Source organism: Bactrocera tryoni, unplaced genomic scaffold (genome assembly GCF_016617805.1).
Source record: "Bactrocera tryoni isolate S06 unplaced genomic scaffold, CSIRO_BtryS06_freeze2 scaffold_7, whole genome shotgun sequence".
Taxonomy (NCBI): domain Eukaryota; kingdom Metazoa; phylum Arthropoda; class Insecta; order Diptera; family Tephritidae; genus Bactrocera; species Bactrocera tryoni.
The window spans coordinates 1,091,753-1,103,322 of NW_024396366.1; the positions used below are offsets into that span (position 1 = coordinate 1,091,753).

Below are 11,570 nucleotides of genomic sequence, written 5' to 3' on the forward strand. Positions count from 1 at the left end.
TATAAAAAATGTAAAACAATGAAAATTAAATAAATTTGTGAAATTTAAAGGTATTTGATGAAACGTTTTGTAATTTGAAGCATCATAGTATTATTTTCAACAGAAAATGATTAAAAACATTTAATGATTGAAAGCTAACAAGCTTAAATCCTATTATTGGGTATTGAAAGGACAAAAGTCAGTTGTTATAATATTCTTTAAAAAGATGTAAATAGTTTCTCCATATAATAAATAACCACTATTTAGTAATTTTTATTCGTACTAAATGTTGGGTATTGGGTTGATAAATGGCCAAAAATTGTAATTTTGTTCAATCTGGCCATAATGGAAAATGTTATAAAAAACGCTAATTTTGAAGCGCTCTCACACTGGAATAAGTTTAACATCCCTTTATTCCTGGTTTAATGATGGTATTGTCACTAACGAAGCGAATGAAATTATAGGCGAATTTCGCTATTTCGAATTGCGAGTAGCGAGCACACAGTCAATTCGCCACGAAGTGGCGAAAGAACTAGCGAAAATGAATATTTGGTATTGCCACCTGCGAACTTATAAAATTCGCTTCGCCTCAACTGTCAAAATTTGGCGAACGTTTATTTGATTCGAGAAGCTAATCAAAAATGGAGAAAACGTTAGTAAAATTTTAAACATTTATTTATTGTATTTAATTCATTAAAAATTTAAGTATTTTCAGAATAAAACGAACTACTCAAAAGCAATTTGAGGTATTGGTGAAGTTGATGGAAGGAAATCCTGAGTTGGCCAGAGGAATGGCGCCGTTTGGCTCAACCAAAAAAAATGGGATGGAGTTGTGGGAAGCAATTGCTTCCGAGTTACACAATATCGGTCCTCCAATACGTAGTGGCAGCGAATGGAATAAGGTAAGAATAAACAATTTTGTCATATATGTACGGACATATCTGTATTAATTCGTGTATTTCTCAGGTTTGCTTGGACTATAAGTTAAAATTAAAAAGGAAAATTGCAGATAATCGTAAGGAGATTGCAGCCACAGGTGGAGGACCATACAACCAACGGAGTTTAACGCCTTTGGAGCAGGCCGTGGACGAGCTGCTCAGCTTGCAGCAGGCAGTGAATCCAAGCGGAGCCGCATTTGGTAGCACTACACCTGCACCTGCACCTTCTTCTTCTTCTTAATTGGCGTAGACACCTCTTACGCGATTATAGCCGAGTTAACAACAGCGCGCCAGTCGTTTCTTCTTTTCGCTGCGTGGCGCCAGTTGGATATTCCAAGCGAAGCCAGGTCCTTCTCCACTTGGTCCTTCCAACGGAGTGGAGGTCTTCCTCTTCCTCTGCTTCCCCCGGCGGGTACTGCGTCGAATACTTTCAGAGCTGGAGTGTTTTTGTCGTAGCCGCTGTCTTTTAATTCGCTGAACTATGTCAATGTCGTCGTATATCTCGTACAGCTCATCGTTCCATCGGATGCGATATTCGCCGTGGCCAATGCGCAAAGGACCATAAATCTTTCGCAGAATTGTTCTCTCGAAAACTCGTAACGTCGACTCATCGGTTGCTGTCATCGCCCAAGCCTCTGCACCATATAGCAGGACGGGAATTATGAGCGACTTATAGAGTTTAGCTTTTGTTCGTCGAGAGAGGACTTTACTTTTCAATTGCCTACTCAGTCCAAAGTAGCACCTGTTGGCAAGAGCAATCCTGCGTTGGATTTCCAGGCTGACATTATTAGTGGTGTTAATGCTGGTTCCTAAATAGACGAAATTATCTACAACTTCAAAGTTATGACTGTCAACAGTGACGTGAGAGTCAAGTCGCGAGTGCGACGACTGTTTGTTTGATGACAGGAGATATTTCGTTTTGCCCTCGTTCACTACCAGACCCATTTTCTGTGCTTCCTTGTCCAGCCTAGAGAAAGCAGAACTAACGGCGCGGGTGTTGAGGCCGATGATATCAATATCGTCGGCATACGCCAGCAGCTGTACACTCTTATAGAAGATGGTACCTTCTCTGTTTAGTTCTGCAGCTCGAACTATTTTCTCCAGGAGCAGGATGGAGGATGGAGTCATGTGTAGAAGTTCACGCAAGTGAGGAAAGTTCTCTGATCGCCATTCACTTGGGAGTGGCCAGAAACGATTCTTTTACACATGGCTCAAGCAGCTCACTACTTCCGGTCTTTGACCAAGTATCCTCTGGGTAGCCTAAGAACATCCGTTCGAAGGTGAGCTAATGTGAGAAGGCGAAACATTCCCTACATAGGGTTGTGCACTGGGCTTGGAACCCGCCACGTAAAAAACAATACCAATGAAAAAGAAAAAAAGAAAAGCACCTGCACCTGCATCTGCATATTTAGAAGAAGAACATCTGGAAGATGTCGAGGTGCAGCCTGAGCAGGCTGGAAATGTTAGCATTTCGTCTAGGCAGGCACCTACAAGCAGAGTGGAGGAGCGCGAAAATTTGCGTATGAAGGCTTTGGAGAAACAAGCAGAAACGCAAGAAAGCCTTGTCGGTATTCTGCAAAATATTAATTCGGTGTGTAATGAAATTTCTAGATACAACAGAAAAATTTATTAAAAAAAGAAAAATTGGCGCTGTATAAAATGAAAGAAGGAAGAAAATAAAGAAAAAAATAGGCGACATAAGGAAAAAATTGAAAAAAACTAAAAGAATTGGAATTAAAAAAATTAAAATGCTCAAAATAAATAAACGTTTTTCTGCAATTCAAAACTAATTTCAGTTATTTTATTGTAGTTATGTTACATAGTATATGTACATATATTTTACATATATTTTAGGGATGCAACTATACTATGACAATGCATTCGCAATTTGTCTTCGGCGATGATCTGCTGCTGTTCCACTGAAGTTTCCGTCAACTGGTTCCAGTGGTACTACCACATCAACAAAAGTTTCTTCTTCAGGATCATTCACATTATATTGTTTGCAAATATTGTGTAAAGCACAACAAACATTTACAATAACAGTTGCTTTACTAGGTGGATATCGTAGTTTACGTTCACCTAGTATACAACGAAAACGACATTTCAGCACTCCAATTGTTCGTTCAACTACGTTCCTTGCCATTGCATGTTTCTTATTAAAATTTGATTATACTGTTCCTGGTAAAGCGTTTCGGAAAGGCGTCCATAGATACTCGTGTAGTGGATAACCAGAATCACCTATAATATATTTAATTTTAGTATTTATGTATGTACATACACATATAAATTGTAGTTACCTAAGTAAACCGAATTATGATCTCCTCTTTGGTATGTTTGCTCCAGATATGTTTTTAAAGCGCTATTGTTCCACACAAATGAGTCGTGGCTAGATCCTCCATATCTTGCATCAACACACCGTATAACCATATCCTGATCGCATGCCTGATAAAAATTAATTTTTTAGGACGAAATAATAATAAGTAATAATTTATTTATTTAGTTGCTACTTACAATCATCGCATTTATGCTGTAAAATCCTTTTCTATTCATATATAAGTGCTTGTTCTCACATGGAGCAATAATTGCAACATGGGTTCCATCAACGCAACCAACCACATTTGGAATTCCTGATCTGGTGAAAAATTTCCTTCTTGTTGTTCGTTTCTGCTCTTCAGTTATGTCTGTTTTGATCCAGACACTGCACAGAGTGGATTCCAATATTGGAAGCATTTTCTTTAAAAATCAACGAAACAGTGGGCTGTGCAATACCTAGTTGGAAATCATTTCCCACTGTTTGCTGATAGCTCCTGTTTAAATGAATTAAGCCTCTACCCACTCTACCCGGGAAAAACTGGCACACCCTAGCTAGACACAACACCAATACACCACACCTGGAGACATATTGGATTTCACCACAGCAAATGTCAAAAGGATCGGATCATCACTATTATTTAAGACATTCGCTTCGACACTGCGCCGCGTCAACACCTTCCGAATATTTTATCTATGATCGGATGAATCTTGCGCGCTGCGTTCAGCATTTGATTCAACCGAGATCCTGCACGTCCTTTTTCGCATCTCGTCTCCTCGCCGTGGAATTTCAATCGCACAGTCGCACGTAGCGAGTATATTTAGTTTGCTTTTTTACACATTTTGTGATTAAATGTTAAATGACAAAATCACCTTTAAAAATTAAACGCATTTATAAAAAATAAAAAAAAAATAGCATTTTTTTCTTTATCCCGATTAAACATGGTCCTTCGAGCCTTACCGATAGGCACCTTCGGATTACAAAAAAGAACAAATTAAAATTATAAGGAATAACACTATTGAATTGTGTGTTAAAACAATTGTGGTGACAAAAACTAAAAGACAACAAAGTGCAGTAGAAAAAAAAAAAAAAAAAAAAAAAAATATGAACATATGTACTTACATACATACATATAACGAACAAAAAAAGCAGCGACCCAAACAAACAAAAAAAAACAAAAAACAAGTGACAAAATAAAAAAAAAAGGAATAGACAAAGTGCAGTGACACAAACAAACAAAAAACAATCAAACCAAAAGAGCCTAGTGAGCTGAAATTAACTAAAGTGTAGCGGCTCTCAAAATATGTGCATACACAAAGAACATACATAGTACATATGTACATATAAAACACATATAATTCTAAAGAGTGCAGAAAAATAAAAACATATTTTCCAAGGAAGATATTTAAATTTCGTGCCAAAAACAGAAAACACAAACGGTTTAAAAATCTAAACCATCAACCGGGCGCGAAAACCAAACACAAAATAGAAATAATAATAAATTAAACGGTCGAGAAATTAAAACAAACTAAAATAAACAAAAAACAAACACACTAAAACCAGGGACAGTCAACTGGCAGCGGAGGATAAGGGATTAGCGTCAAAAGCCCAAATACCCCCAGACACACTCGCACATAAGTAGATATACTATCCCCTCAAAAACTCTTGATGAAGGATAAAGTGAGTTGTATCGTTTGCTTTTCATTTATTTCATAATGCATTTATGTATGTTAAAGATTGCAAGTTTTTAGCACAAAAACTGTAACAATAATTAAAAAAGAAAAAACAAAACGGCTTTAAAAATTTTACGTACCAAACTGTTTTAAGTTACGGCTTTATTTTGCGATTTTTGCCTTCTATATTTACCTATGTGTTTTAAAACACATCCATTTAAAATACATAAAGATTAGTACAAATTCAAGTATTTATTTGTAATACCTTTTGACAATACCCCTTATGCTTAATTAAGCAAGCGGCAGGAGTGAGTCTTAAAAAGTAATCTAAGGCAAATAAAAAATATAACACGAAAAGAGAGCAAATAAATTAATCACACATAAATTTATATACATACATACATGCATGTCGTTTTACAACAATAATATTCATAACAAAACCAATTTACAAACCTACATAAATACGTACATAAGTGCATAAAACAAAACAAAAAAAATACCTGTAGGTTAACAATTCCGTTTCGCGCTCTCCTTCTATAGCAAAAATATAGAAGCGTAACTTATGCTTACGTACGGCATAGAATCTTCCACTTTCTATATACCCTACGTTGAGTAACACTAAACTATTAAATTTTAAATATTTCATCAAAATATAAAGGCAAAAGTACCTAATAACTAAGCGGTGCTAGATTTATTTTCAATTAAAACATAAACATACAAAAAGTTAGAATAAATAAAAATTATTAATTCGAAAAACATTCAAATATACGTATTTATATACTTGTATTAAAACATATACACACATATTCTAAGTCCACATTGGCAATTAACCAGCAACCTCTTGTTCTTTGGCGAACAAAAACAAGCAAAATTGTGCACAAAAAGCGAATTGATCTCTCTAACGAGCTCTCAATTGCTTACGAACAAAGCATAATCATTAGCACAAACAATTCGTGCATACTTATGTACAAAGCATATTGATCTCTTCGACGAGCTCTCAATTGCACAAAAACAAGTACATACAAGTCCAATTATTAGGGTATAACTACGTATCCAAATAAGGACATAAGATATATAATAAAAGTGCTGTTTTAGGAAAAACATAATAATAATAAATAAATAAATAAAATTAAATATATTTTTAAACAAAATATAAAAAAATATAAAAAAAACTCTTATTTGCTTAAAAGAGTGCACAGTTTTCTACACCTTACTGCTTCATATACTTACATAAATCAGTTTAAACTGAGAAAAATTTAATTCCGTTTGGCAAATATTTTAATATATAATATAACAAAAATGGTTAATAACGACACAAATCAAAATACACCTGCAGGAGCTACACGCTCAAAACAGGTTGTAAAATTTATTTCACAAAGTGACAGTTTGACAAGATACTGCACTAGATTTGCCTCTTCACCGATTCACGAAAACTCGGAATCGTTATTAGAAATAAAAAGTCAAAATCTGGAAAATTTTTGGACTCGCCTCCTAGCGGCTCATGACGCCATAGTAGATTCTGACAATTCAGATCTACCACAAGATTTTAATTCATCGGCTTATGATATTTTCGAAAACTGCTTAGACCAATATGAAGAAACGAAAGCTATGATCTCCGATCAATTAAAGCTAGTAAAAGCAATTGCACCTACTCCCCACAGTAGAGCAGAGCTGCCACAAATGCAACAATGTCAAGAGACAAGTTCAGGCATCCAACTCGAGGTGCCCGCATGTGACACAGAAACCTTTTACGGAGGTTATGAAGAATGGCCGTCCTTCCGGGACATGTTCACGGCCGTGTACATAAACCATCCTCAATTATCACATGCGCAAAAATTGTATCACCTCAGATACAAAACTAAAGGTCAAGCAGGCGAAATAGTCAATCAGTTCGCATTAAATGACGACAATTTCAATTTGGCTTGGGAAGCTCTAAAAGCTAGATATGAAAACGACAGAATACTGGTCGATAAGCAAGTAACGACACTAATGAACTTGCCAAAAATTAAGAAAGGAACAAGTGTAGAATTCATCAAACTGGAATCCACTGTTTCAAATTGTTTGTCGATTCTATCGACACTAAATATTCCCACAGACAGCTGGGACCCAATTCTGGTAAACATTTGCACCGCCGCATTATCAGAAAAGTCGTTACTTTTATGGGAGCAATCGCTCTCATCACGAAAAAAGTGCCCAACTTGGCAACAAATGAAAGATTTTCTCACCACCCAATATGAAATTGCGGAAAGGTTAGAAGAAAAAATAATCAATACTAAGATCATTAAACACGACCAAAATAGAAGCTTCAATAGACCCCAAGCTAGAAGCAACAAAAATTTAAACAAAAGCTTTCACAAAACGCACTCGTTCATATCCGAACAGAAAAAACACACGTCATGCGAACTATGCACAAGAGGGCATAAACTTAAAACTTGCGATAAGTTTAAAAAATTAAACACTAACGAAAGGAACAACTTTGTCAGATCAAAAAGACTCTGTACAAACTGCTTGTCCAATACACACAGTCTTAAAAATTGCAAAAGCAAATTTATCTGCTTATATTGTCAGAAAAGACACAATTCAATGCTTCATTACAGCAAATATCCAATCTCACTCCAAAGAAGCGCTTTTACCAAAAGAACCACGGGCTTAGTTGCAAAAGCAAATCCTGAAGTTCACAATTTTAAAAATTGCCAAGAGACACCACGTTGCTCAAAGGCACAAAAAGTTCAAACGCTGCACAGCGAAACACAAAGTGGACTAGTTACAGAACTAGTTACCACCATGCCAACTAAAGTTGAGTATAATACAAACAGATCCCTTAATTCACAATTAAGGAAATTTCGAATGTTAAGGAAACTTCCCCCTATAACAAACAAAACTTCAGAAGATCAGTATTGTGAAGACTTCTCTAAAGCCACAACTACTCGATCAAATAATGGCCGGTACGTCGTACGACAACCAATAGAGCCACAATTTCCCAATGCCCCACATAAAGGTAAAAAAAGCAAGGTTCGTAACCTTTCGACCCCGCAAGATGGCTTTCGCCAATAATGCCACAAAAATTCTGCTTAAAAATTTTCAAACTCAAAAAAAAAAAAAAAAATCGGCTATTGCCCCACAGAGGCTCAAATTTTCAAATAAATAAAATCTTAAAAGCAAGTTAAGAGATCACCATACTCCTAATGTGGTACAGTGACGCACCTTCTCTTACAAATAGCTAAAGATCGCTCTTATTGCTGCTACCCAAGCGCTCCTCATATGAGTGGGTTATAGGAATCAGCTATAGAAAGCATCAAACTAATTATGAAGAAATCTCTACTGTACAAATCGAAGCCGTTCTCCATTCACGGCCACTCTCTCGCAAGATACCTCTAATTTCATAGTCCCAACTCCGGGGCTAAGGAGTACCCATTCTGGCCACATCTGAGCCAGGCGTGGAGTTACTATCCTTTATAAGCACATTATAACACAGAAAAGGCAACTAATAAATAGCTAGTTTACCAAGCCGATGGTAAAGAAATTTTAAATAAAAGCACAAATAAAAAAACCGATCAAAGAAACAATTGCAAATATAATAACTATGAAAATCTGTAAAATGTAGTTTCTTATTTGTACGCACGTAAAAGCATAAGTATGTTTAAAACCAAAGCCGTTTTCAACATTTATAAAATGTGTTCTGCGCCCTCGGCTACTCTACCAGCAGTACGCCGAAATACAGGCAACATCATATACGTAATACTAGGCAAAATATTCGCCTAGGGGGCCCAGGATGTTTAAATGAATTAAGCCTCTACCCACTCTACCCGGGAAAAACTGGCACACCCTAGCTAGACACAACACCAATACACCACACCTGGAGACATATTGGATTTCACCACAGCAAATGTCAAAAGGATCGGATCATCACTATTATTTAAGACATTCGCTTCGACACTGCGCCGCGTCAACACCTTCCGAATATTTTACCTCGATCGGATGAATCTTGCGCGCTGCGTTCAGCATTTGATTCAACCGAGATCCTGCACGTCCTTTTTCGCATCTCGTCTCCTCGCCGTGGAATTTCAATCGCACAGTCGCACGTAGCGAGTATATTTAGTTTGCTTTTTACACATTTTGTGATTAAATGTTAAATGACAAAATCACCTTTAAAAATTAAACGCATTTATAAAAAATAAAAAAAAAAATAGCATTTTTTTCTTTATCCCGATTAAACAGCTCCCATGAGCCAAAAATCTGAGAACGCAGCACAATTTCAACATCGGCGATATTGACGACGATAGGTTAGTCGGACATTTTTCCTTTATGCTGTCTAGCACATATGTATATAAACGCATCCTTACTTAACCGAAAGTTTTCTTTAAATCTGTTAATAAAAACTTATGTGACATGAAATTTGTTTATGCACTTTTATAGCAATAGATAAGTACTTACAACACTGAAGAAAGTTCCATGGGATTAGAGTGATCCCTGATGAACCGTCGCTGCCTAAGTAACTTCGCTGTTGTCCTTTCAACATAACTGTCTTCAAAATATAAATCTATGTTGTTAAACATTTTTATTCACTTTTTTAAAATCACGGTAAAATTTCAAAACATACTACAATAACGAATAAGCGAATAATAAAATTCCAAAACAATAACAATAATACGTGAAATATGTCAATTTCGGATGAACTCGTGTGACATTTCTCAATTATTTTAGTATGGCAACAAAAAAGTTGAGCGAATGTGTTCATTCGCCAGTCACAATATGAACATGGCGAATTTTCGCCTAAAACATTCGACTCGCCAATGCATTCGCTTCGCCAGTGACAATACCAGTTTAAGTGTAATATATTCAATATTGAAGTACATGTGTATACGGTGAAATATTATAAAAATAAAGGATCAGTCAGAACCAATCTCATTGGCTGACTTAAAATTATATATTTATTTTATTCGGTTAAAATTTAGAATAGCATCCCCGGATTTCGGGGATAAAATGGGTATCACTGGAAAGGTGACGTTTTCCAGATCCCGAAAATATATATATATACATATATAGTTGCCGCTGACTTATAGTTTTAAAGATATTTGCATTTAAAGTTGAAAAATTGACAACTTTTACATTGATAATTTGTATATTGTGAACAACTTTTTCACTTATATTATGCACTTTTCAATTTTCAGAAAAGGGTTGCCATGGTTATTTTTTTTGGAGCGCGGCGCGGAAACCCCTTTTCTTATTCTGCAAATGCAGAGAATTGTAACTAAAATAAAATAATTAAAATAAAGCTTTATTTACAACAAATATTAAAAAAATTAATATACAGAAACGTTATAGTGAAGTGTTAGTATGTGAAAAGTGCATAATATAAGTGAAAAAGTTACTCACAATATACAAATTATCAATGTAAAAGTTGTCAATTTTTCAACTTTAAATGCAAATATCTTTAAAACTATAAGTCAGCGGCAACTATATATATATATTTTCGTGATCTGGAGAACGTCACCTTTCCAGTGATACCCATTTTATTCCCGAAATCCGGGGATGCTATTCTAAATCCCAGCCTTTTATTCCTAATGAGTAAATAAATTAACTCGCGCATATGGGTGCTACATTTATGTACGTTCTATTATAAATGATACTTACAAAACAACGTTACTTATTGCTAAATCTAAAGTGGCACCTTAAAGCACAATCGTCGTTTGTAGTTATGTGTTATGCAGCACTGTTACTGACTAAGACTTAAATTAAGAATAATGTATTAAAATTTTGCACTTACATATACATATTTTTGGACTGATTCAGAGATCGTGCTAAAATAGGTCAAGTACAAAACATACATAGCTCCATACAAAACATACATAGTAATCTTCGTATGCTTCACATCCAAAGCCGTACTTGCAGAATTAGTATCCGACCTCTCTATTAATAATTTTATACTTTGTCTAAAACGTTTTGTAGGAAGACGCGGCATACCTCAACAGATTTACTGCGGCAACGCCACAAATTTTGTTGGTGCTCAAGCCAAATTGAGGGATCTTCATCAACAGTTCTTCAAGCGGCTATGGGAGGCGGCAGTAAAATCAATGAAATCTATTTTGCCAAAAAAACATTTGAAGTAGAAGCTATTTTAAAATCTCGTTCATTGACACCGCTTTCAAATGACCCCAATGATGGCGAAGCATTAACTCCGGCTCATCTCTTGATAGAGACGTCATTACTGTCTATGCCAGATAAAACCATCAATATGAACACAGTATCTTAGTTAATGCAATGGCAGCGGGTGACGTCCTTGAAACACCGTTTCTGGGACATATGATTACACGACTATATTCTTAGCCTACAACAACGCTCCAAGTAGTTGAAACCGGAAGCCATCATCAAAATTAGACAAATGGTCATCATCCATGAATCCAACTTGCCCCCACAACATTGGTCTATTGGCAGAATTGTCGATATAGTCCCTGGTTCGGACGGCAAAGTGAGGGTTGTGAACATCAAAACTACAAAAGGGATTATAAGGAGAGTTATGGACTGCTCTTCTTACTGCACAAGACGGGATAAAAACCGGTGCTAGTATAATACTAAGGCATTATTATTAGCACAGCATTAGGATAGATAAGAGTTAAATAAAATGAATGTAAAACTTAAATTAAATAAATCTAAATTGTTAACTGGACA

General features: G+C 35.8%; 2 protein-coding genes across 2 annotated transcripts; one reads left to right on the forward strand and one right to left on the reverse strand.

The window, feature by feature from the left end:
- The first annotated feature begins 620 nt into the window (after nucleotides 1-620).
- On the forward strand, nucleotides 621-1,158 carry LOC120781495. The gene is made up of 3 exons (XM_040113719.1): nucleotides 621-631; nucleotides 695-881; nucleotides 946-1,158. Exons 1-3 carry the CDS (start codon nucleotides 621-623, stop codon nucleotides 1,156-1,158), a joined length of 411 nt encoding a protein of 136 aa, XP_039969653.1.
- Nucleotides 1,159-2,842: 1,684 nt separating this feature from the next.
- LOC120781468 (putative nuclease HARBI1) lies at nucleotides 2,843-3,902 on the reverse strand. Its single transcript, XM_040113694.1, has 3 exons — nucleotides 3,429-3,902; nucleotides 3,215-3,359; nucleotides 2,843-3,155 (listed from the first exon to the last, which is right to left on the reverse strand). Exons 1-3 carry the CDS (start codon nucleotides 3,645-3,647, stop codon nucleotides 3,085-3,087), a joined length of 435 nt encoding a protein of 144 aa, XP_039969628.1. The 5' UTR covers nucleotides 3,648-3,902; the 3' UTR covers nucleotides 2,843-3,084.
- Between the last annotated feature and the right edge of the window lie 7,668 nt (nucleotides 3,903-11,570).